Raw genomic sequence first — 27,932 nt, forward strand, 5'->3', positions numbered from 1 at the left:
GACGGATAGAGCCAGATATATAAATATATCCGAATATCAGAGATTCTACATATATAAATGATATTCCAAGGGAAGATGATAGGAATGATATAGGTGAGTATATCCAAGAGCTCTAATAAATGTAAAATATAGAAGAAACATATTAGAAACAAAGGAAAGACAAAACAGATTAGAAAGCAAGGAGATATATAAAAGTTACATACCACAGAGCAGACTAAATAGAGAAAGTAATTTAAGGCAAACCACTCCATCTAGGGGGAATATCCAATATAGGAAAATGCCATGTAATAAGCATAAGGTCCACGAATCTACAAATGTAAGATAGAAAGCAATATAGTGAAACAAGATATAAAGATATAAATGGAATGTAAGTCCCTTGTGTACAGAACAAAAAACCCACTTGCTTAAAGAAATCTCACTTCAGCGGGGAAACAATCCAGAAAGATAATGGGGAGAACTTGTAAAATCCACATATAATCAGGATATGGTATCCAATATCAGATCAAGTAGATCAAACTGGGGTGCGGCGGTAATAATAACCTGTTGGGTAGATATCACCAGCAGGATCTGAAAGTACAGACAGCTATGTATAAGAGAGAGTAGCACCGAAAATATTTAGTTTGAAGACAAAGAGGATGAAGGAATACTCACATTGCCACATAGCCAAAAAAGCAGACGTATCTGGAAAGGCCCCCGGGAGACAGATTGTGCCGTACACAGGGGCTAGACTGGTAGCCTGGAGTTTTTATATTTCAGAGTGCGCAGCGAGGAGGCGTGGAGCGATGACGTGTGACGTGCTGACGTCATCAACCATGCGCCGCATTCTATAGACAACAAGGACAGTCTACAACCGAACAGCAATGACAACAGCGCACAGCGCGCATGCGCCATCATCCACCCCAAATTACAGAAACATACAGCGGCGGCCACAAGCTAACCAGACAGATCGATACAAAAATGCAATGTATTGCAGCTTACCAATCATTAGATGTGATTTGTTTTCTTTTTTTTTGGCTTTTTTCCCCTCACACAGCTTCTGTTTTAGAGGGCCCCCACTCTGGATAAAGGAGCACAGGGTCACCTCTAAAAAGCAGCATTGTTAATCTGCCAGAAGGGGAGTGTTATGTTAGATGTACGAGCAGATTTAGATACACTAACAAATTGAAGCAAAACTCCAGTTCACTCTTTAAAAGAAATTACAGCAAACTGTTTTTTTTCCCTTTTGGGATAAAGATCTTACATAAATAAATAAAAACAAATTATTATAGGCACCCCTGCTAGTGTTAAATTGACTGCCTCATCTATGTAACTGATGGAGAGCTTATTCTTCTGGATCACCAGATGAAACTAAAAGAGAGCCTTAAAAAGAAAATGAATGCAGCTCTCACATCTAAGAATTGGTGAGCTGCAATATAATACAGGTGATACTCGAAAAATTTGAATATCGTCCAAAAGTTCATTTATTTCACTAACGCAACTTAAAAGGTGAAACTCATATATGAGATAGACTCATTACATGCAAAGCAAGATAGTTCAAGCCGTGATTTGTCATAATTGTAATGATTATGGCTTACAGCTCACGAAAACCCCAAATCCACAATCTCAGAAAATTAGAATATTAAATGCAATCAATAAAACAAGGATTGTACATAGAACAATATCGGACCTCTGAAAAGTAGAAGCATGCATATGTACTCAGTACTTGGTTTGGGCCCCTCTTGCAGCAATTACTTCCTCAATGTGGCGTGGCATGGAAGCTATCTGACTGTGGCACTGCTGATGTGTTATGGGAAACCAGAATGCTGCAATGCCTTCAGCTCTTCTGCATTGTTCAGTCTCATGTCTCTCATCTTTCTCTTGGCAATGCCCAATAGATTCTCTATGGGGTTCAGGTCAGGCGAGTTTGCTGGCCAATCAAGCACAGTAATCCCACGGTCATTGAACCAGGTTTTGGTGCTTTTGGTAGTGTGGGCAGGTGCCAAATCCTGCTGGAAAATGAAGTCAGCATCCCCATAGAGCTCGTCTGGGGAAGGAAGCATGAAGTGCTCCAAAATCTCCTGGTAGACAGCTGCGTTGACCCTGGACTTAATGAAGCACAGTGGACCAACACCAGCAGATGGCATGGCTCCCCAAATCAACAGAGACTGTGGAAACTTCACACTGGACTTCAAGCATCTTGCATTCTTCCTCCATACTCTGGGTCCTTGGTTTTGCTCTCATCAGAAAAGAGGACTTGGGACCACTGAGCAACAGACCAGGTGTGTGTTTCTTTAACCCAGGTAAGACGATTCTGACATTGTTTGTTGTTCAGGAGTGGCTTAAAAAGAGGACTACGACATTTGAAGCCCATGTCCAGGAATCCGTCTGTGTGTGGTGGCTCTTGATGCACTAGACTCCAGCCTCAGTCCACTCCTTGTGAAAGTCCCCAACACTTTTGAATGGCCTTTTCCTGACAATCCTCTCCAGGCTGCGGTCATCCCTGCTACTTGTGCACCTTTTTTCCCCATACTTTTCCCTTCCACATAACTTTCTATGTGCTTTGATACAGCACTTTGGGAACATCCAACTTCTTTTGCAATTACCTTTTGAGGCTTTCCCTCCTTATGGAGGTTGTCAATGATAGTTTTCTGCACAACTGTCAGGTCAGCAGTCTTTCCCATGATTGTGATTCCTACTGAACCAGACAAAGAGACCATTTAAAGGCTCAGGAACCCTTTGCAGGTGTTATGGCTTAAAGTGGATCTCCCACGGCCATACGTGATTTTATTTTTTTTGGTCATTAATTTCTTTGTAGCACAATTTAAAAGTACTCACGAGTTAGCTGTGTTAAGTCCCCCACTTTCCGATTCCATCTATAATAATAACTTATGTTCTTCTAGTATAGCCGATTCCATTTTGCTTGTGGGCATGAAAAGCCCACAAGCAGCCACTTCCTTGTTGCGGAGAATGCTCGTAACGGCGAGCAAGGACGTCAACTTCGGCGTTGCAATGACAACGGGTGGCGTGCCTTGTTTGTAATGGAGCCTTTTGAAACGCCCCTCCACAGTTTGTTTGTGATCGTATCCGAAATACTGCGATACTTCATAGTAAGGCTCCGCAATGAATACGGGGAGCTATGACAGAAGCTCCCAGGGCACACTGCTGGTACGGGAAGTGACACACTGCCCGCAGAATACCCGCAGCTTGTGCAGACAGGAAGCGATCTCTGAATCAAGGTACTGTACTGATTGGAAAAAAATAAAACGCCCATTTTGACTTGTGTGACAGGCAGCTGTATGAATGAGCTCATGTATAAAATAGGGTGGAGCTCCGCTTTAACTAGCTGATTAGAGTGGGACACTTTGAGCCTAGAATATTGCACCTTTTCACAATATTCAAATTTTCTGAGGTTGTGGATTTGAGGTTTTCATGAGCTGTAAGCCATAATCATCACAATTATGACAAATCACGGCTTGAACTATCTTGCTTTGCATGTAATGAGTCTATCTCATATATTAGTTTCACCTTTTAAGTTGCATTAGTAAAATAAATAAACTTTTGCACGATATTCAAATTTTTCGAGTATCACCTGTAAATGTTTGCTTTTGGGTTTAATAATGGCTTTAGAAATACCTTCTGTGTGTTTTCATTAGAAGACCTGCATGCTTCCAAGATTTGAATGCAGCAGAATGTAATAGGAAAAGAGCTGTAACAGGAAAAGATTTTACTGCCACTGTTGTGAATTTTGCAGATTAATATTTGTATTTAATTTTTTTCTAATTATTGTAAATGTTTTGCATTCGTATTGTATGATATAAAATATAAAAGATGGTGGACTGCAGGGAATACAGCTGAGAGTATGTGATTGTATCTATTTCAGGTGGTAGTCAGGTTAGTGAGTGGACGACCAGGTGCTAAACATTTTACGGACTCTCCTGTACTGAGAGAATTTACAAAGGCTACGAATATAAGGCTGCGTTTCCTCAGGACAAACACGCTGCTTGGACACTTAATATCTAAAGCAGAAAAAGATCCAACAGTAACACGCAGGGTAAGTCTGCCAATTGCTACATCCTATATCTTGTGAACGTTAAAGGGTATGTAACCCTTTAGATCGAACTTCTTCTGTTTGCTCCCTTTTGTCCTATTTACCATAAAAAATTGTTTGTTATGTCTGTTAAATAAAATACCTGTGGATCCTGACAAAAATCCTGTGAGCTGATAACTTCCTGCACTCTCTCCTCTATCACAAGTTATTTATTCGCACCTTTCCCCTATGTTTTGAAGAAGAGGAGATGTGTTTTGTAGTCCTAATATACTTGTTATGCTAGGGTGACAATGCTGCTCCTCTATCCTTACATTACAAACATTTACCATTGTTAGTTACCCCTGGACAAGAAGTGTCGTATTGGCAGGATCCCCAAAAATTTAAGACGAAAGATCTGATATACAGGGGTTGATTTACTAAGACTGGAAAGTCAAAAATCTGGTCCAGCTGTGCATGGTAGCCAATCAGCTTCTAACTTCAGCTTGTTCAATTAAGCTTTGACAAAAAGCTCCAGTTTTTTTAAATCAACCCCCACAGTATATATGCAAGAGCTTTTTGGGTGAGAGAAATGATGGCTGCATATATTTTATGTTGTCAGAATCCTGTGTATAGCAACTAAGCCTCATTTTGTGTGGTCTTTTTTCCACACACTTATGTAGCTTTGGGGTCCTTTCACACGGAGCGGACCGTTTTTGTGTCCGCTCCGTTTGTGTCCGTCGGCTCAGCGGGGATCATCCGTAATCCCGCTGAGCTGTCGGCGGACAGGGCGGTCCCCGCACACTGTGCAGAGACCGCCCTGTCTTTCCTCCGCTCTCCCCTATGGGAAATCGGATGAATACGGACCGTCTGTCCGTATTCATCCAATCCGATCCGCCGGACGGAAGAAAAATAGGGTTTTCTTCCGTCCGAAAAACCGGATCTTTACGGACGCGGATCTTTGCGGATCTTTGCGGACGTTAGCGGATGCATCATCCGCTAACGTCTGCAATCCCATAGGGATGCATTACAAGTAAACGGACTTGTAAAAAGCGGACGAACGGTCCGCACATGTGAAAGGACCCTTATGCAACATGGTGAATTTGAAGTTTATCAAATTAAACCCATTTGAACACTGTTACCTGCAATAATGGATGTTTCTGACTCAATGTTGCCCAAGACTAGACAGCCACTATTGCACTCCAACATACAGTGAATCCAGAATATATTCACCGCACTTCACTTTTTCCACATTTTGTTATGTTACAGCCTTATTCCAAAATAGATTAAACTCAATATTTTCCTCAAAATTCTACAAACAAGTTTGTTTGAAATCTTTGTAGATGTATTAAAAATAAAAAATGTCTCAAGTACTCAAGTCCTTTTGAGTATGATACTACAAGCTTGACGCACCTATTTTTGGTCAGTTTCTCCCATTCTTCTTTGCAGGACCTGCCAAGCTCCATCAGGTTGGATGGGGAGCGTCAGTGCACAGACATTTTCAGATCTCTCCAAGGATGTTCAATTGAGTTCAAGTCTGGGCTCTGGCTGGGCAACTCAAGGACATTCACAGAGGTGTCTTTTGTTATCTTGACTGTGTGCTTAGGGTCGTTGTCCTGTTGTCCTAGTCAATCCTGAACCACTGAAAAACATCCACACAGCATGATGCTGTCACCACCATGCTTCACTGTAAGGATGGTATTAGCCAGGTGATGAGCAGTACCTTGGTTCCTCCAGACTTGACTCTTGCCATTCAAGCCAAAGAGTTCAATCTTTGTTTCATCAGACCAGAGAATATTTGATTTCTCATGGTCATCTGGGGTACACCATCTATGCTGGGGGGAAGGGGGGTGACGCTCTGTCCTTGTTCCTATACTGCACTTTGGGTTTCTGCGGCAGAAGCGGTAAGGCCTTTTTATGAGGCGTCGGTGCAGCCCAGGGGGCTTTGGGAAAAGTATTGATTTTTTTCTGAAGTTGAGCTTTAAATAAAGTGATCCTATCCTCCAAGTTTCCAAATGCTTGGAGTTCCAGCCTATTGTATTCTGTGTACATTTCACAATATGTACTTATGTTGTTTTTTATTTTTATTTTTTATTTCTCTAGTACTACTATAGTATTAAAGACATCAGTATTGGAGGTCGCTGTGTATGTCATGGCCATGCTGACGTCTGCACTGTGAGAAATGATGGCAACCAGAATCTGTAAGTGATGGTTGTTAATCAAAACATATTTGGCGCTATAAATTTGACCAAATCTGTTCATTTTATTTGTTATGCACATTCCTAAGTGTAGCTAAGAACCCATACGGTTCTCAACTCTACAAGGCAATGAACAAATTATTGGACACTCCTTATATTCTGAGCGTGTAACTTATCAGTGTTGAGAATGGAGCATACAGCATCATGTATCAGGCAGATATTACTGTTCATATATTGTATATATACTGTAAATATACACTAAGACTTATGAATTTGTACTGGTGGCTGGTCCTCCCAGGACACCCTCATTAGATCTAACGAGAGACATGGTGGCATCACACTCAGTGCAACGTGCTATACTTGTCCTAAGGTGTGTGCAGAGATGTTATCGTCAATGAGTTTTACTCAGGTGTTTCTAAAATGCAGAAAAGCACTTGATGACCAGAGTCTAAATTATTTAGTTCTGTAACCAACAGAAAGAAATATAAGAGAAGTTGTGATTAAACAATATTGTAAAAAAAAATTCCTCTCGAAAATGTAATGCTGTGTATAAAAATCAATAATTGTGCTAATTATGATAATGTCAAACAATAGTTGATATGTATTATTAAACAAAACCTGTCAATAGAGGAGTATGTAGGCAGAAGTTGTTGAATCACTCTTAAGGCCCATACACACGATCGGACTTTCCGACAGCAACGGTCCGACGGACGTGTTTTATCAGACAATCCAACCGTCTGTATGCTCCATCGAACAATTGCTGTCGGAATTTCCATGGACAAATGTTCGCTGTGCATGCTCTCAAACTTTCCGACAACAAATGTGTTACATTGGATCATCCGATCATGTGTACACAAGTCCATTGGACTAAAATCCAAAGTACAAACAGGCATGCTCAGAACCAATGCTAAACATCAGACAACAATAGCAGAAGTTGCCCAAAGGGTGGCGGTAAAGAGCTGAAAAAACACGTGATTTGGTAAATTTTGGCTGAAAATATTCTGCCGTGTGTATGCATACCAAGTTCAGCGACCAACACCCCTTCGGACAAAAATCCACAGAAAAGTCAGATGGAAGTCCAATCGTGTGTATCAGACTTTAAAGTGTTAGTTAACCAGCTTTCCTGATTTCAGTCATTTCTGAGAAGATTAGCCATTGAATCCCTTGATTTCTCTAATGACAAGCTTGCTTTCACATAAGAAAAACTGTTGTGTTGTTTGAGATAATTCATTTTTTTCCATTATGTGCCTTTGTGAAGGTATCAGTGCCAGTGCCAGCATAACACATGTGGGGAGATCTGTGACCGCTGCTGTCCTGGTTATAATCAGATGCCATGGCGGCCTGCTGGTGTTGACACAGCCAATCAATGTGAACGTAAGTGTTAAAAAATGGCCTATATTTGTAGAATACATTTACCAGAGACTTAAGTTAAAATTTCCGGGGGTCTTCAAAAAGTTTCCGTACTTTTATATCTTCGTTAGAAATGATGAGGGCAGGAGGAGTAGTAATTGGTCATGTCTGAGGCCCCGTACACACCACCGAGTTTCTCAGCAGAATTCAGCCAGAAACTCGATCGGAGTCGTATTCTGCCAAGAAACCCGGCCCTGTGTACACTTTCGGCCAAGGAAACCGACGAGGATCTCGTCGGGCCAAATAGAGAACATGTTCTCTATTTCCTCGTTAGTCAACGGGGAAACTTGGCTCGCCGAGATCCTCGGCGGCTTCACAAGGAACTCGACGAGCAAAACTATGTGTTTTGCTCGTCGAGTTTCTCGGCCGTGTGTACGGGGCCTGAGAGTGTCATGTGACTAGTCTGTCTGGCAAGCCGAATGACCTTGCAGTTTAGTATTAAGAGTTGTCATGCTGTGGTGAAGATGGCTGCAAAACTTGTGGAAACGTTTTGAAGAACCCTCGTATTTTGAAGAAGGCTATAAAATCTATATTTGAAAGTTATTTACATGGACTTTGAACTAGAATGGATAGCTGGTGAAGATTATGGGTCCTGGAAAGTCGATTTTAAAGGAGCTCCACAACAGTAAACCTAAGCATTATCAGAATATAATAATATCCCCTTCATGACAGCATTAAGGATCCCAATAACTTAACTTTAAGGATTTGCCAAGATCTATATAACCAAAAACAGGGGTATCCCTGTGCAGTACCACGTGTGTGTCTTTTCTAAGGAAACATCTGCTGAAGAACAGAGTTGTATATGCTAAGAAAGATGGTAACTAGGAATATAATGGGTTGGCAGTGGCAGATAATCTTTTATAATTGGTTAATCTTCCTCGACAAAAAAATGCCCAGAGAGATTATTATGAAATGTTGAAATCTATGCCAAATTCTTGCCATGTGTTAGAACTGCCAAAAAAAGTAGACAAGGCCTTCTAGTGTTCAAACTAGATCATGTTGAATTAAAAGGAGGCACAAGCCAGTGATCAAGGCAGGAAGCTAACTTTTGTAACAGGCCGACGTGCCGATCAATAGAAATACAAAGTTGCATTTCAACTATATTATATTTCAAGGGTTCAACATTAAACATTAGGGAATAATTTATGAAAACTGACAGGGGACTACTCCAAACAACCATTTTTATTTATCTATTTATTTCTGGGAAAGTTAACCTGTATCTCTCGAGTCTGATTTTTGGTGTACAAAAGCTTCAGATCTGTTTTATTTGTTTCATAAATCTGAATTATGTTTTCATAAATCAGTATAATTTTTATAAAGCTTACCTACTCAAAAGTTGTTAGGAAAACTTAGGGGTTGATTTACTAAAACTGGAAAGTGCACAATCTGGTGTAGCTGAGCATGGTATCCAATCGGCTTCTAACTTTAGCTTGTTCAATTAAGCTGTGAGAAAAAAGGCTGATTGGTTTCTATGCAGAGCTGCACCAGATTTTGCACTCTCCAAGTTTAGTAAATTAACTGCTTAAACCGTTTTTTTTTTTTTTTTTTAAAGTCAGCAGCTACAAATATGGCAGCTGCTGACTTTTAAAAAATGTACACTTACCTGTCCAGGGCGCCCTCGATGTCAGCAGCCGAGGCTGAGCAATCGTTCGGTCCTCGGCTGCTTCCGCCGCCATCCTCGGTGAGAGAATCAGGAAGTAAAGCCTGACGGCTTCATTGCCCGATTCTCTACTGTGCATGCGCGAGGATCGTGGCGCGCCGTCACTGGTCCCCGCTCTCTCCTGGGAACAGTGTTTCCCAGAAGACAGCGGGGGGGGGGTGATGTCACAGGCTGGATTCCCCTCGGGGATCAGACCCGGAAGTGGTGCAAATTCCTGTCTCAGACAGGTATCTGCACCCCCCTCCCCCCTGAAAGGTGCCAAATGTGTCACCGGAGAGGGGGGGGATCCAAAAAGCGGAGTGTGAACCTCCGCTTTAATATAGCTTTACATCTCCTGTATTATGTAAGAGGAGCAGAGATACTATGTAATCGGCTTTGAGATTGATTTTTTTTGTGTTAAAAGAGCATAGACAATGTTTTATATTACTAAAAAATCTGTTGTAGATAAAAAGTTATTATATGGCTACTAATGTACATTGTAAAGTACATTGTAAAGCTACATTATATACCGTTATATACCTTGCCGTAAAGAGGAATACTCGTTAAAGGACCATAATGTGTCAGGCCTCGTACACACGACCGAGTTTCTCGGCAAAAAACAGCAAGGAACTTGCTGGGAGATATTTTTTTGCCGAGGAAACCGGTCGTGTGTACATTTTCGTAGAGGAAACTGCTGAGAAACTCGACGAGCCAAAAAGAGAGCAAGTTCTCTATTTCCTCGACGAGAATGGAGAAACTTGCCTTGTCGAGTTCCTCGACAGCCTGACAAGGAACTCGACGAGGAAAACGATGTGTTTCGCCCATCGAGTTCCTCGGTCGTATGTACGAGGCTTTAGATGATATTGAACTTTTTCCAACCCTTCCAATCCTTTTTGCTTGGTTAACTTTAAATATTTCTGTGAGTGATAATTCACACTAGAAAAAAAAAAAAGATGACTGCTGTGTATATAATTTAGACAAAGTATTTGCTATCCTGTGACTGCACAAGTTTAAGATTTGTAGGGAATTTTTGCTTTTCTCTAGCAATGGGCACGCTTGAGCACAGTTATCAAATGTTTCATCTAAATTCCATTCCATGTAGGAAACACCTAAGTCCCAGTATAATCATTGCTTTGTAGATATTTCCATGCATACCAGTAATGTTCTGTCTGATTACTGATTTCATAAAATAATATTTATCATGGCATGCACATAATGTGGCTGTATGTAGACATCTAATAACTTATCACTGTTGTGTTGGGTTTACTGAATAAAAGAAGTATGGGCAGGGATAATATAACAAGTTCCAGTGGTAAAACTGTATACTGTATTCTCTCCGTAGTTTGCAATTGTCATGGACATGCCTCTGACTGTTATTATGATGCTGAAGTAGATTATCAGCAAGCAAGTCTAGATATACATGGCCAGTACAATGGGGGAGGAGTTTGCATTAACTGCCAGGTACTTATTTCTGTATTGTTATTGTCCTTCTTTGTATTTGGTTTTTGGAATATACATATTTCTTTACATTTTGGTTTAGTGCTTATGGAGAGTCTCATGTGCATGAAATCCACACTTGCAACAATAATCTTTCCTCTGCTCTTCTTGACTTTATGTTTGGTTCTTCTGGGGAAGGATTGTAACCTTTTTGGGGATATTTCTGGTGTCAACATTATTGAAAATCTGCAACGAGAGCACAGAAAGCTTTAAAAAGCTAATGGGTTCCAGCCTTCCACTAATCTACTAAAAAAAAAATTCCGCCACACTTCCTTTTCTAGTATGTTGAAACTTGAGAAAAGTTTTAACCCTGCCCTCCTCTTTTTAAAATGTATTAAAAATTTGTGGCTGGAGATATATATTCATACATTATTGGTAAATTAGGGGCCCATTAATGTAAATATTATTCACAAAATGTATTTCTCACTTTATGATCTGCCTATAAGGGCTCATGTCAATGGGCATTCATGTCAAATGCTGCATTTTCCTTTGAAATGCATGTAGCTGCATTAGACTGGAGAATACAGTATTTGACAAGAAAAGCCTGTGTTTGAATTGCTTTGCCTCCTATCCGAATGCACATCAATAGTACATGCTATGTCCAAAAAAAATGTAGTCCACCATAAAGCAAGTCAGACATAGATGCCAAACTTCTGCTCCTTGAAAGTCATTTGGATTTTTCTCACCTGCAATTGACGTTGTTCCAAGCACACATCAAATGCTGCAAAGCAACACCCGTCTACATGAGCCCTAAATGTATTCCTAAGATTTCAACATCACTTTTATAAGGCCAACTTAGTTGAACATGTTCAATATCATGTCGTGTATTTAGAAGTAAATTACGATTTTATATATCATATGTTCATCAAATAATGAAACAGAGTGCTTCATGTCATTTCTTGCCCAGGGAATGAGTCAGAGGTTAAGAAAGCTTACCTCTTCAAATCACGTTCCATCTGTGCATATGATGTTCTACTGGCAGCAAAGCTATACCAGGACTATATTAATGGTATTACTTGTGATGATGGATAGGATCATTTGTAAAGGAGTGGTTTGGGCACTGGAAATATCTTACTCCAGCTGTACACTTAAGTTTACAGTTTCGCATCCACATAATGATTATGATTTGCTAAAAACGAAAAAAAAATGGTGTACAGATGACATAGGGGGATCTTGTAATATGTACAGTATCTGGTATTTGAGAGCAGAATTTAGAAACTCCCCAGTGGGAGAATAATATTATTTTTGCAGATTTATTATGAAAAAGTTGTCACATGCAAAATTAGTCAATGTATCAGGACGTGGCAGGTTTCTTTTCTCAAGTCAACATGGTCGCCACTTTTTGCGAATTTCCCTTAGTGTTCAGCTGGCATTACCAGTGATCTGAACCCTGGGGGTCTGTATCACATAAATACACTTTTAACATCATCATTTTTTGATCTATATATTTGCGCTGATTGCACCCTGTTTTTTATATATGGTCGCCACTATGTTTGAATGAGTAAAGGACCCTGCATGGCCCTGAAACGTCAGTTAATTTTGCATGTGATTGACTTTATCATTGTTCAATCCTGTCCTTATAACAAACACACATTGGGGGAGACTTACTAAAACTGGAGCACTCGGAATCTGGTGTAGCTGTGCATGGTAGCCAATCGGGGTCTAACCTCAACTTGTTCAATTAACCACTTAAGACCCGGACCAAAATACAGCTAAAGGACCTTGCCCCCTTTTGCGATTCGGCACTGCATCGCTTTAACTAACAATTGCACGGTCGTGCGACGTGGCTCCCAAACAAAATTGGCGTCCTTTTTTCCCACAAATATAGCTTTCTTTTGGTGGTATTTGATCACCTCTGTGTTTTTTATTTTTTGCGCTATAAACAAAAATAGAGCGACAATTTAAAAAAAAATGCAATATTTTTTACTTTTTGCTATAATCAATATCCCCCAAAAATATATAAAACATTTTTTTTCCCTCAGTTTAGGCCGATACGTATTCTTCTACCTATTTTTGGAGAAAAAAATCGCAATAAGCGTTTATCGGTTGGTTTGCGCAAAATGTATAGCGTTTACAAAATAGGGGATAGTTTTATTGCATTTTTATTAATTTTTTTTTGTTTACTACTAATGGCAGTGATCAGCGATTTTTTTTGTGACTGCGACATTATGGCGGACAATTTTGACACATTTTTGGGACCATTGTCATTTTCACAGCAAAAAATGCATTTAAAATGCATTGTTTATTGTGAAAATGACAATTGCAGTTTGGGAGTTAACCACAGGGGGCGCTGATGGGGTTATGTGTGACCTGAAGTGTGTTTACAACTGTAGGGGGGTGTGGCTGTAGGTGTGACATCATCGATTGTGTCCCCCTATAAAAGGGATGACACGATCGATGCTGCCGCCACAGTGAAGAATGGGGAAGCCGTGTTTACACACGGCTCTCCCCGTTCTTCAGCTCCGGGGACCGATCAGGGACTCCAGCGGCGATCTGATTCACGAGTCCAGCGGTCACAGAGCTTCGGACCGGGTCGTGGGAGCGCGCCGCGGGTGCGCGCCCGCGACACCACGGCTGGCCTTAAAGCGGGGGTTCACCCGTACAAAACACTTTTTACCCTTAGATGGATGCTCGTTTTGTCTAGGGGAATCGGCTAGTTGTTTTAAAATATGAGCTGTACTTACCGTTTACTAGATGCATCTTCTCCGCCGCTTCCGGGTATGGGCTGCGGGACTGGGCATTCCTATTTTGATTGACAGTCTTCCGAGAGGCTTCCGACGGTCGCATCCATCGCGTCACGATTTTCCGAAAGAAGCCGAACGTCGGTGCGCAGGCGCAGTATAGAGCGACGTTCGGCTTCTTTCAGCTACTAGTGACGCGATGGATGCGACCGTCGGAAGCCTCTCGGAAGATTGTCAATCAAGAAGGAACGCCCGCTCCCGAAGACCCATACCCGGAAGCAACAGAGAAGATGCATCTCGAAAACAGTAAGTACAGCTCATATTTTAAAACAACTAGCCGATTCCCCTAGACAAAACGAGCATCCATCTAAGGGGAAAAATTGTTTTATGGGTGAACTCCCGCTTTAAAGGACAACGTACCTATACGTTGATGTGCCCAGCCATGCCATTCTGCCGACGTATATTGGCGTGAAGGGGTCCTTAAGAGGTTAAGCTTTGAGAATAAAACCAGGTTTTGCACGCTCCAGTTTTAGTAAATCTCCTCCACTATTTCCACTGGTTGAGTGCTGCGTGAAGTGCATCTTGTATATAAACTATAAGGTATATAAGAGTATCTATCTGTATTTCCTAAACTGAATACTGTATATTGTTTTTTTTTTTACTGATACTTTGTAGCATAACACAGCAGGTGTGAATTGTGAGAGATGTGCTGTGGGATACTATCGACCATATGGCGTTTCTAAAGAAGCACCCAATGGCTGTTTTCGTAAGTCTGTAATATTTAATGCTCTATTCTTTCTGACATTTGCAACTTGTTTAATATGATATTTTACAACACTAAAATATACCAGACACATTTATGCATTAAAAAGATACTTGCCATATGTAATATCATATGTTACCATTAGAAGCATCAAATATTACGGTAACATTTTATTTTTGATCATACAAGAAGGGTATGCCTAGAGCTAGTAAAACTTGAAAACTTTACAATCCCATAGTAGTTGTAGGTAAAAGATTGTAAGAAAACTCTACGCATTTTTTTGATTGTACAATGCCACTGAAATGCACAGAGTACATATACATTACAGTCTGCTTCAAACTATATACTAAGCCTTCTAGTTATTCTGTTTGAGTTGGATTCCATGTGATGCCATGCATACTGAGGCTTCTATACAATTACAATTCAGAGGAGTAGTTCAGATTATTGGATTATATTGTATAGGTGCCGTTCACTCTTTTGGCATCATTTACATATTGTAGACCCCAAAACTTGTAATGTTGCTATTGTTAGCTTGCAGCTGCAACCCTCAACAGTCCGATGGATGTGAAGAAGGATCGGGAAGATGTTATTGTAAGCCCAACTTTACTGGAATTAATTGTGAGAGGTGCTCCGAAGGGTACTATGGGTATCCGGCCTGTCTACGTAAGTATTTAAAATGGTACTAAAGGCAAAATCATAAATGACATATATGGTACAGTGTGCTACTAGCATTAAAATGGAATTAAACTCACAAAAATACTCACTCCCTCATTTTAGTAATGCGTGATTAATCCCAACCTAACTACTTCCAGGTGTCAGGTTTTTAGAAAAACAGAAATGTAAGGCGCGCACACCTAGTGCATTACCAGAGATAATTTAATAATAAGAAACTTTTGTATAAAAGTGAGTACTCACAAAATGCAACTGGGAAAAGGCCATAAACACGGGGTACAGCTAATGCTTTTCGGGGGCACACCCCCTTCCTTAGGACTAGGCTAATCTTGTATACCATGGGCAAGCGCTTTTATAGGGAATTGTAAAATTGTAAATTGTGTGTCAAAAAGAGCCACGCCCTCGGGACCCCCCCCCCCCCAAAAAAAAGAAATGATTAATGATGATTCATTAAAATGCATGATAAATTGCACATTTATTTATATTTAGTCAGATGAATACAGGTGTAGAACAAATAAGCAAAAAATTATGCAAAATTGATAAGTGGGTCAATCCAAGTCTCACCTCCCCATGCCAGAAAGAGCTGTGGGGGGAGGGAGTGGGGTTTGGGCACTCATAGGTAATCGCTGATCAGCACACTGCAGTGGGATGATCCCACTGACGTCTGTTGGGGTTTTCCCCCCATTCCTGGCATTTCTGAAGCTTCCAGTGAGGTGATCCCAGTGTGTGGGTTTTGGACACCTCTGAGTGTCCAAAGCCCTTCCCCCACCGTTACTTCAGGCGTGGAAAGGTGAGACATGGATTGACCCACTTATTAGTCCTGCATCTTTTTTTTGCTTTTTTGCTTATTTGTTTCTACACCTGTATTCATCTGACTAAATATAAATAAATGTGCAATTTATCATGGATTTGAATCCAACATCATGCAAGACATGCGATTGCAGCGTACTTTTGAGGGTTAAAACAGGCAATTAGAAGTAATCTCCCGGGCCGCCTTCAAATGCACTCTGAAGAGCAATTCAATGTGTTTCTCAGAGTGGTGGCAAGGGCTGCAGCATGTGTTCACAAGCCCTAATACCACTGCTGGCAATGCATCGCCAGCAGCACAATTGCCTATTTGACATTGCCCCCTTTTTCTTGCTATGAGAATGACTTATAAAAGAAGTGCTGTGTTCGCCTTTTTGCCTTATAATATAATGTTGAACATTTTAAATGAACCCTTAGTACACTGCTATACAATGCTTGCTTTGCAAACAAGGATTTTTGCCTCACATATATTGCATTACATGTTCAAGCTGGCCAACTGCATCAAAGTTTTCTCTCTCTGGCCAGTCCTTACTTAAAGCGGGGGTCACCCGAATTTTTTTTTTTAACATTAGATTGAGGCTAATTACGGGAAGCAGAATCGGGTGTTTTTTTTTTAAATCAATGCAGTACTTACCGTTTTAGAGATAGATGTTCTTCGCCGCTTCCGGGTATGGTCTTCGGGACTGGGCGTTCCTATTTGATTAACAGCCTTCCGACGGTCGCATACAGCGCGTCACGAGTTGCCGAACGTCGGTGCGGCTCTATACGGTGCCTGCGCACCGACGTTCGGCTACTTTCGGAAACTTGTGACGCGCTGTATGCGACGGTCGGAAGGCTGTCAATCAAATAGGAATGCCCAGTCCCGCAGCCCATACCCGGAAGCCACAGAGAACATCTATCTCTAAAACGGTAAGTACTGCATTGATTTTAAACAAAACACCCAATTCTGCTTCCCGTAATTGGCCTCAATCTAATGTTAAAAATTGATTTTTTTTTTGGGTGAACCTCCACTCTAACTCTGCAAAATGCCAAATACTTACTTGCTTACTTTAGTGTGCCTATAGTACCAATATGGGGAAAACAGACACTGTTGAGGAGATCTAGACACTTAAATCTGGACAATGACCTGCACTATGCAATAGAAACAAAGAGGACTTGTCTATGCTCAAATCCACATAACTTATATCTATAACAAAAAAATGGCGAGGCTCCAGGTTAAACTTCCATAGTGAAAAATAATAAACAGAAAATAAGTACCATCATCCAAAAATTATATATAAAAAGGGGTGGGGGTGGGGACAGTGGCTAAAGCGGTTTCCCACAAAGAAGGAAAAGACTATCTCGGTACGGATAGTCCATCTTTTCCTTCATTGTGGGAAATAGCGTTAGCCACTGCCCCCCCCCCCCCCCTATATCTATAACACATCAAGTGCTAAAAGGGGTGAGGCCAGAACTGAAAGCTCTGAATTAACCCTGTGCACACTGCTTTCACCTTTGCTTTGAAATAAGATTAGGTGAGTCATCATTTTGTAAGAAGGCAGTACAAAATACCTTTTCAAGCTTAAAAGTATGTTTATTTTGTTGGCTAAGAGCCTTTTTCAGTAGCAAAGCATAACCATCAAGATAAGGAAACATAATGAGTGGGTTGTCACAGGCATTTTTAGATTTTTCAGACTGTCATGGTTCATGCATTTGACTGAAAAGCTGTTTATGGGGATTAAAACAGGAAAAAAAAACCTTTGTTGTGGGAACTGCACAAAAGATGAAAACACTTTAGGAAGGCTGAGAATTCATAGAAAACCAATTAAACGCATGTTAAAGGTATTATTTGAGTAATACAGACTTCCTAACCTATTTATTATGATAGCTTCCAGGCCCAACATATGCATTCATGCCTGCAAACATGCAATGTCACCTCTTCATTAAAATAAACCTACCTACCTTCTGTCAATCTTTTTTAGAATGTACACTGAGCAGCACATGCATCAGTTTACGTTACGGCACAGATCCTATGTGCTGGTATGACTGAACTCCTGCACATGCTCAGGAGTGATGTCATCCCTTGACAGACCAAAAAATGGCCACATCCTGGCACCTGGATGAAGACAAAAAATGATGTTGACACCGGTGAGGAGCCTAGGACCACTGAAGTAAAGGTGAGTATTGGGGACTTTATTCCCGTTTTCACAGTCAAGCAAATAGCATTTTTTAAGGAGGTCATCTTTTAGATTTTGTCAGAACAGCTTTCCTTTAATTAGTCATGCACCTCTATTAGTAGTCTTAAGAATTTCTGCAATCATGTTTCCTTTGGTCCGCAGTTCAATACTATGCATTCCTTCTCTTACAAGAGACACAGCATTCAATAAAGTAAACAAATGGGGACAGAAGACGAATACCTGAATTTGACTTGGTGCCTCTTGCAGTCACCTATCATCAGCACCTAGATTGGGAAAGGGGAGGGGCAGGACTCAAAGCCAATTAGTCATGTTGCATTAAAATGTGTACTGCTTTGTGCTTAATGTGAATGTAAACCCGATTCATATACACAAAAAAATCCCTGGCGCTCAATGAGGAAACTGATGGTCCTGATGTCAAAATTGCAACTAGTATGTGGGGTATGAAGTAAATAGTCCAGTGCTGCGGAAATCGTGGTACCCAGAAGTACCAAACAAACAGAGATACACCAAAAATGTCTGCGCTCTTGGATATTCGATCCCTGAGCGGCGTCCTAGACGTGTGACGTCAGCGCGACTGTACGGAACGAGCGCAATGGAGGTACTGTGAACTCCATTGTTGATGGCATGGTAATGGAATCTGTGAGCCCTGACCACATTCTATCTGCTGGTGGCTGCCTGTGAATATCACACCATATGCACATAGCTTAAACAGCTTATAATTTCACATGGATTTACATTACAATGCTGGAGTTGATCTCCAATAAAAGGATGTTCTTTCTCAATATTTGAATGTTTTAATTTTTTTTCGTCTTCAATACCATTGGGTTATTATATACAGTAGATATCCAAGAGCGTGGACATTTTTGGTGTAAACCCGATTCATGACATTTGACCCGAGCACATATATCTGTAGTGTTTTGTTAGCTCTCTCCAAAGTCATAAGTTTTGTGTCTTTATTCTGCTCCGCATGATAACTTCTGACAAGTTCTCCTAGACGGGAGATAAAAGCATCTGAAAATTTGCTTAGAGGGAGGTTGCTATAAATAGATTAGCAGAGAGCTTGTCTTGTCACAGCACAGCTCTGAAAGTATCTTAGTTTCTGTCTATGTGGAGTGTGCCTTTCCTCCAATCAGATGTCTCTCAGTGTAAGCCAAGACTTCACTGCTACTGCTAAATGAGGAAGTGAAAATTCTAATATGATGTAAGAATTCTAAAGAATATATAAAGCTGAAGACAGTAGATATACATGTAAAACTTAAGTTGGGAGATTTGTTTCATCCCTGTGTATCATCTGAGGCTGTTTACTTTACTGGGTATATGTGAGGGTTTACATCCACTTTGAAAAAAGAAAAAGAACATGCCCTACTTTTTTCACTGTGGCGCTAGGCATATAAATGCATGTAAGTGCACCACAATGCACTTAAAACTCAGTCAAAACAATCTGTTTCCTTCACAAATAAAGCTTAGTGGAGTTACTGAAGAGCACTATTATCTCCTTTATCAGTGGTGCTTATATTCCAAAGTCCCTAAAAGAGTCCCTTTGTAGGACTTGAACCACAGTATATCGACCACAGTACTGCCATGCTGCATGCACATCACCCCTCAGTCCTCTGTGTGACAAGTACACTTTCCTACATATCATTTATATAAAATTCACTTTTGTTGGCAATTTAATGCTTTTCATAAACTATTGTCACTGACTAAATCATTAGACTCTCAAATAATAATCTCTTATTTATTTTGTAGGAATTCCATTTTACCCTGTACCTACTACATCGTTTCCTCTAACGCCGACTGCTGGCAGCATAAAAGGCAAGCTATAATAAAATGTAGTTGTAATTTCAGGTAACATTTTCTTATAATTAATGATGAAAATGTGTAATAGTGGAAGAAAGGAATGAAGAACACATCAAGGTTGATTAAGACCTAATTTACAGGGGCGCTGACACCTGTAAACACCTGTAGCCCTTGAATGGTCCGCATGATTATGAGTTGCAAGGTGTCGGCAGTCTGAAAGTGTAGGCAACCTGTTCAGTCTATGGGAGATGTACCGTAGGCCCCCTACTTATGAACGAGTTCCATTCTCGTCCAACAATGATCAGCATTTGCAGACAATGGCTGCGAGCTCTGATCAGTGAGTTCTGGAGGGGGGGAGTCCCCTTGTCAGAATACAATAGCACAGCAGGGGAGATCGCTACACCAATATTGCATATGTTAGTATGGCAATATGTCTGCTTTTATTTCGTTCAGCCTGCTGGGTTGAACGAAAACAAACTGAGTGTGTGTGCCAAGCTTTACATGATTAGGAATGCAAACACATGTTCACATCTTTGAAAGTTTTCAAATTGAACATTCATATGTAGTGGACTTACTGTATTAAAAGGAAATTGATTGTTTTATTTTTCTCTATGCCTAGCTGATTTAGTGCCTGCACATTTCTTCAATAAAATGTTTAAAAACATAGGTGAGAGCAAATGTGCTGTTGTGAGGAGAGGAAAATATAGACCGTTCACCATCCTTTTAGAATTGCATGCTTCCTGATGATCTTTTCTAGCCAACTAAAATCAGCAATACCATATATGATTTAATTTGGTATTCTGATTTTAAAGCTGATCTCCAAAAGCTGGTCCAAACAAACAATTCACTTCATTAAGGCAGCCCATACATTAGTCAGTATTTTGTTCAACCAGCAGGTTAAATTAAAAAAACTGAGCTGATTCCCCCATCCACACATTTGAGGTTGATGGTTGTACAGAAGTTGATGGGTAGACTTCTTTACAACCACAGTACCCATAAATGGACCAAAATTTAGCCGGCCCCTTCTTAACCTGGTCAAATTGAGATCTGTGTATGGCTCTCAGAAGAACACTCAAGAACTGTCAGGACTCTTGATGATACCAGCCCAGTTCTCAAAGGGCAGCAAGGGAAATAAAAATAAATAAAAAATAAATCACTTAAAAAGATTAACTGACTTGCTTGAAAGCATTAAAGAAGCTTAGGTTGTTAGAAATGTAATTCTAATTTTTAAATTACATGTCAATAAAACCTACCCAACATTTTTTGGCTCACGGCTGTGTTCACAACCATGCACTTGAGTTCTGGTATAAATTTGTTGTAAACACATGACATCAATCTTACATCTGAAAACGAATGAATGAAATAGGGTTTACTCACACGATGTTGTGAACAAAATGTATGCAATCAATTTTAGCAGCATTTACATGAAATGCTTTAAATGTAGTAAAAAACATACATGGAAAGCCAAACAGATACCCCCATCCACACAAGCAAGGCGGATAAAGGAATCCTCCTCATTGTGCTATTGTATTTTGACCTCCTCTATTGTCAGAATACATAGATCAGTGCTGCAGCTGCTGATCGAATAACATTTTTTCCAATGGTCCTGTTTAAGAGAGGTCGATCTTTAGATCAACTTCTAATTAGCAGGAACGGCCATAGATGAATCACTATTTGGCCAGTCCCTGCTGAACTGGCCAAGTTTCGATTCATCTACAACAAGCTTAAGCCTAGGGCTGCACGGTCGAGTAAATAATTTGGCTACAGGGAGATTTAACTGCTTGTTTGTAATCACCTTATTTGTAGTACTCGGAAATGGCTGTAATTCTAATGAGAGAATCGCTAACAAGCAGTTAAACTCTCAATAGCAAAGAGGTTTTATTTCCAGTGTAACACTAGCCTTAAACTGGCTACACATTATACATTTTGTTTGTTCAATTTCCTTTAGATTTACCTTCAACTATGTAATACAAAGGCATGCCTGATTGCATACAATTTGAAAGAGTTTAGGTTTGACCTCATATTATATGGTTTTGGTAAATCTAAAGGAAAGTTGTAAAAGAAAACAAGGAGAACAAGAGAGAGCGGGACTTTAAATGAAGTATGTCTGGGGAAAGATTACAGTGGTTTGGGGGAGAATAATATATCTGGAAATGAGTTATAGATTAAATATTTTAATACTTTCGAATAATGCATCGTGCATGACTATATTGCATTATTGAAGAAATTAATAAACATATATAATTCACAGACTTGGTTGAAAAAGAGTTATACAAGCAATGACCCAAATATACAGATACTAGGTACAATAAAATATGCTGCAGTGATACATATGAAAGCATGAAGTTTGTAGCTCGGCGCGTTTCGCGACTTGAGTCGCTCATCAGTAGAAAAAATGCCTTGTATTTCTGTAACGACATCAACACATTTGGGATTGGTCCAGGGCATCTAACATTTTGGAGACCATGAACAAATCAAGGTCCCAGGTGGTACTCACCAGGTCACCAAGTGTTGCCGGCATGGAAGTGAAGCACTGTCACGTCCCCATAAGCTGGGACAACTCTCACCGGGGACTGTGGCAAGATACTGAAGGACACACGGCCCCCCGCAGGATGCACCCAGGTTGCACAGGCATCAGGCAAATAATGATATGTGGCCAGAAGTCAGTGATTGAGGGTAGCTGTGAGATAGGAAAATGAAGCGATAACTAAATAAAATGAGGTTAATATGTGTTGACAAGAGCAGTGAATCGTTTATGTGGAGCTAACAAATTAAACCAAAAGGAAAGGTGAAGTGCTAAGTATGAAGGGGGTACCTGTGTAATCAGAAAATGTTGCATGTAAATCTGTAGCGTGTAGGAAGCCAAATGCCTGCAACAAACAAAGGCAGCGTCCTTACATAGGGACCGCCGTCCAAAAATTCCCGCCAACGTCACACACGCGAGGGGGAGCTTTAGATATGTGCAAACTGTTGAATTGTAAATCCTGTACAATATAATAATATGGCATGATGTCCATATCCATTGAGTGGTTCTATAGGGTGGCAAGCATGGCCCACCCATCCTCCTATGCCTGGGAACACTGCATCTGCTGATTCCCCAAATTCCTTGTTGTAGTGTGACAGCTTTGGCCTATCAACGCTTTTTGCCTTTTTACTGCACTAACTTCATATATATTCACAAGTACACCAGCAGCTTTGTCCCAGGTCACTCAATGCACTTCTAAAGTTTGTAGAAAAGGGACTAGCAACACATGGAATGCATTATGAAACTCTACTAATAATTTTTCATGAAAAAAAACTCTTAACACATATTAGCAAATGGATTTTAATATTCTATTATGCTTTATATCTTGTTCAGGTTGCAATTGTACGGGCGTTGGAGCATTAAGCCATAACTGTGACAGACTGACTGGACAGTGTCCTTGCCGGGGTGGTTTTCAGGGTACTGCTTGTGATCGGTGTGCTGCTGGCTTCTTCCATTATCCAGTCTGCCAAAGTAAGCTTCTGTGGTAATCATAAGGCTGCCTAATAACATTTAAAAGGGATCAAATGAGCTGGGGGGGGGGTGCACTGAAAGCCAAGAGAGGGTTATGGGTACAGGATAACCAAAATAGCAGCAAAACTTCCCCCTCCACTTGATAGTGACTTCTAGTGACTTTTGACCTCTGACACAGGTTGGTTGTAGAACTCTTTGTAAACTCTAATGTGAACTCTGCAGTCCAGATATCCAGCTGTCTTTAAGTATCACTGGCCTCTGCCACAGACCAAGTTAGGAGTATTTAGACATTTTTCATAGACCAGTTGTGGACCTTTAAACTTAGGTGGGCAACCTTTTGACCAGTTATCTTGTTTAACTCTTGTTTATCACTGGAGCTCCACCTTCTCCAGGCAGCAGCATGGGAGGTGAGGCCTGGACCATGTTACACATAAATCCTCACTAGGAAAACTTTGGAGGCGAGGACGTTTCTAGAATCTCTCTCCAAATATTGACCCTCTTTCTATCACTGGCATAAACCCTTTAGCGATTGACCAGGGCAGAACAAATATTATTAACCTAATACTGTACATGATGTCTTTTTAGTCTGTGTACTGGAGAACATTCCCCAGAAGACGACAGAAGCATACAATGTCCTGGGCTTAGGAAAAACATACCAAGCCCAGATAACTTAACAAAGCTCAGGCTGGCTACAGCCTAGCTGCAAGCACTACTTTTAGTCTAGGTTCTCCCCAGCTTTTGGCAGAGTCCCTACACTAACACTTATATATATATTATGGATAACGTAACAGCAGATGCTGGTACATTCAATGATGAGGGAAAATGTCCAAAGCTCTGAGGTGCACAGGGACAGTGTCATTAATTATAGCAGAAGGATCTTACTCTGAGAGTATTCAAGACAAGTAGCCAGAGGCTGACTCAACCCACCTTACTCCACTCTAGACCACCACTGTCCCTATAGTGCAGTCAGCGCAGGAAAGTCAAAGTTGAATCTAAAGCCAAATTAGTCAGTATTTGTGAGCTCATGTTAAAAGCATAAAGCTGGCTTAAATGGTTTGCTAAGAGGGCAATGCCTACTACACACGTACGGGATTCCCAGCGGTAAAAAGTCCGCCGGGAATCCCGAGGGGAAAACCGAGAACCTGCTCGGTACGTTTTCCCCCCTACACATGAGAGGTTTTCCTGACAGGAAAACTGCGATGGAGCTTTGGTCGGGAATCCATGCCGTGTTTATGCTCCTTCGCAGTTTTTCACATAGGAAAACTGACAGGAAAAAGACCGCCAGAAATCCCGTTGGGAAAAAAGAGAGCTGGTTCTCTTTTTTTTCCCCGGGAGTTTTTCCTGTCGGGAAAACTGCGATGGAGCATACACATGGCCGGGTTTCCCAGCCAAAATCTCTTCTGGCAGTTTTCCCGACGGGAAAACCGGTCGTGTGTACGAGGCATAAGGATGCCTTTTTTACCTACCACCTTCCATTGTGAATATTTTATGAATGCATATACAGTATTGATTGTAGAATTCTAACGGTCATTCAAATTTTCTACTGGTTAAACGTGTATTTAAATCCATGATAGAAGATTAATATATTGCAGGTTTTTAGGAAGTTCTGCTGGCCGCAGCGTGGTATAGTTGATTGCATTGGACAGCTCTGCACTGAAAAAAATGTACTGCATGCCATGATTTTTTTTTTAAACTGCACCCCCACCCCCAATGTGGTGGTGAGAACTGACACTATAAGAAAAAACACTTTTTTCCTTGTTGCCCAGAACAGTCCCAATCCACCTTGTGTGAACAGGCCCTAAGAGACATACAGAAATTTTAATAAGTAATAAGGTCACTGTAAGGTTATGTTTATAGAGAACATAAAATCATGATTCATAATGTGTATAATAATTGCTGGTTAATATATAACTATTTGGATTCTTTGAAAAGTTGACAAATTGACTTAGTCAGAGCCATTTAAAGAAGCATTGATCTCATGGAGTAAACATTAACATGAATGCTCGCTTCGTGTGTTCATATTTCATTGATGTTTTCTTTGAGGAAATGGCATCACCTGCAAGGCAATTCAAATGTTATATCTTTAGACTAAAAAACTGAATAGGAGCACTTTTTACATAAAGTTATTCCTCCTCTTTGGATCCACATAGCATAGGTTTTGATGGGATTGTGTTAATGGAAAATATAAATGAGATCAAAGTAGCAGAAGCTACAAGGAATGTACATCTACGGCCCCGTACACACGACCAAACATGTCTGCTGAAACTGGTCCGCGGGCCAGTTTCAGCCAGGGATGGACTGGCCATTGGGACTACAGGCAGTTTCCCGGTGGGCCGATTGCTCAGTGGGCCGGCTTCAGTGACAGCGGCCTGGGAGTTTCTCACTTCTGCTTAATCTTGTCCCATAAGGGGGGTGCACCAAACTGATTCTTTGCCCCGGGTGAAATAATGCCTAGCTTCCCCACTGGTACTGCCTATAAGAGTACCAGTATCAGCCGTTCTACTCTAATAAAGTAAAGCGGCTAGTGGCTAGTGAAGGGGGAGAGGGGGCTTGTGTGGCTGGGGGGGGGGGGTGCGGGAGTTGTCTGGCCGCTGTGGAAGAGACCTGTCAAAGTGGGCCAGTCTGGATGAAGTCCAGGGCCAAATTTTTGTCCCAGTCCAGCCCTGGTTTCAGCAGACATGTTCGGTCGTGTGTAGGCCCGAGCGTGTAGGATTCCAGCAAACATTTGCCTGCCGGGCCTTTTCCCAGCGGGCAAATATTCCTGGACTTGTTTTAAAACAGTCCGCTGGAATCCTGCCCGCTCGGACATGTTCGGTCGTCTGTACAGACCTACCGTACATGTCCGAGAGCCCGCCATCCCTCGCATGCGTCGAATGACTTTGACGCATGGGTGGAAGCATTTAACTGGCAGGCCCGCCCACATCGCCGCGTCATCGTCGCGGCGACGCCGCAAACACGCCCCGCGTAGTGTTTACGCGCGGATTTCTGTACGATGGTTAGTACAGCCATCGTACAGAAATCCCCGGCCAGACATGTATGGTGAAAACGGTCCGGCAGACCGCTTTCATCGTACATGTTTGGTCGTCTGTACACGGCCTACGAGGGTCATTTAGGGAACAATCACCTTAAATGAGGCCATGGCCACTATCATTTCCATGCGCAATGTTGTTCTCAAATTTCTCAGGTGCAGATTTTTGCACCCCACATTTTTGCACCCAGCAGGATGAGCAACTTTGCAGTCCTGGAACTTGAATTCACTGAGGGGGAATTTATCAAGACTTGAGCAGACCAAATTTGGAGCCGCTGTACATGGCAACTAATCTGGTTTCTAGTTTTAGGTTGCCATGCACAATTGCACCAGATTCTGGATGCTCCAGTTTTGATAAATTTCCCTCAATGTGTATTATGAAATTAAGCTTGTACTTAGAACATACAGTAATGCTGCGTACATGCGATCGGAAATTCCGACAAGAAAACCTTGGATTTTTTTCCGACGGAATGTTGGCTCAAACTTGTGTTGCATACACACGGTCACACAAAATTCCAACCATCAAGAACGCGGTGATCTACAACACTACGACGAGCCGAGAAAAAGTCCAATGCTCGTCGACTTGATACCGAGCATGCATGTTTTTTTTGTGCATTGGAAATGGAAACAGACGATCGGAATTTCCGACAAGAACTTTTCTTGTCAGAAAAATTGAGAACCAGCTCTCAAATTTTTGCTGTCGGAAATTCCGACAAAAAAAGTCTGATGGAGCCTACACACGGAATTTCCAAACAAAAACTCACATCAAACTTTTCTTGTCGGAAATTCCGACTGCGTGTACGCGGCATTAGACTGTGATTGGGTGGTCTGTTTGTTAATGCTGGTTCTCTGGCTGTCATATTGATCCCAAAAGTCAGACATTAACATTTTAAGAAGGGGACCACTAAAGACATCTCCTGTATTTGGTGAGTAAAAGTGTATTTGAACAGAAAGAAATTTCCATACAATGCATTTGGAAGCACTTTTTTTTTTTAAATCTTTTAAATATTTTGACCCTGAGTCTATATTTCAATCTTGGGGAATGTGAAGGATATTTCTACCAAACTGCAACATTTGACAAACTCCTCTGCTTGTTGTAATAAATGGGCGCTCCTCATTGACTTCACCCTAAAATCTTATTTTATGGTTTTACACATTTGCGTTTGGGGTTAAAATTGCTTCAATATTATTCACATTCCAATGCAGTTTTACAGTTCCTTTCAAATAAAAAAAACATTCTCTGATTAATGTTAGGTATGACAAATTACTACATTCATTCAAATGATTGTATTATTATAATGGAATGTACTTATTGTTGATATTAGGCTTATATTGTGCTTAATTTCCTGCTCATGTCATGTGCGGTAATTAATTTTTTCACACTGCTCTGTGCTGTGTATAAAAGTCATTTCCTTGAATTGTGTAGGATGTGATTGCAATCCCAATGGAGTGCTCCCTGAAGTATGCAACCCTGCTGGGCAGTGCCTGTGCAAGTTTAGGATGGAGGGGGAACGTTGTGACAAGTGTCGCAAAGGCTATCATTCTTTTCCTAGCTGTTTCGGTAAGTTTTGTGTAGTTTACTAGTAGATGCATCAATTAATTTGCTGTACTTGGACTGTACAAGTCAATTTATTGGCTATTCACTGAATGACCAAATCATCTATTAGATTATGAGATCAGTGCTATGGACACAGGGAACTAGCTAATTCCACTTAAAGTCTATGTCATGGCAAAATAAAAAAAAAAGCATGACATCACTGTAAA

General features: G+C 40.9%; 1 protein-coding gene across 1 annotated transcript in view; it reads left to right on the forward strand.

Annotated features, from left to right (window-relative positions):
* The window catches only part of LAMA3 (laminin subunit alpha 3), a 237,299-nt gene that overhangs the window by 35,854 nt on the left and 173,513 nt on the right, over window positions 1-27,932 (forward strand). The window contains exons 5-13 of the mRNA XM_040354074.1: window positions 3,860-4,030; window positions 6,107-6,204; window positions 7,460-7,575; window positions 10,593-10,711; window positions 14,104-14,194; window positions 14,723-14,854; window positions 19,594-19,659; window positions 23,003-23,140; window positions 27,595-27,729. Of these exons, the coding sequence (XP_040210008.1) occupies window positions 3,860-4,030; window positions 6,107-6,204; window positions 7,460-7,575; window positions 10,593-10,711; window positions 14,104-14,194; window positions 14,723-14,854; window positions 19,594-19,659; window positions 23,003-23,140; window positions 27,595-27,729 (1,066 nt within the window). The remainder of the gene's footprint in view (window positions 1-3,859; window positions 4,031-6,106; window positions 6,205-7,459; window positions 7,576-10,592; window positions 10,712-14,103; window positions 14,195-14,722; window positions 14,855-19,593; window positions 19,660-23,002; window positions 23,141-27,594; window positions 27,730-27,932) is intronic.

This window comes from Rana temporaria, chromosome 5 (assembly GCF_905171775.1).
Source record: "Rana temporaria chromosome 5, aRanTem1.1, whole genome shotgun sequence".
Lineage (NCBI taxonomy): Eukaryota > Metazoa > Chordata > Amphibia > Anura > Ranidae > Rana > Rana temporaria.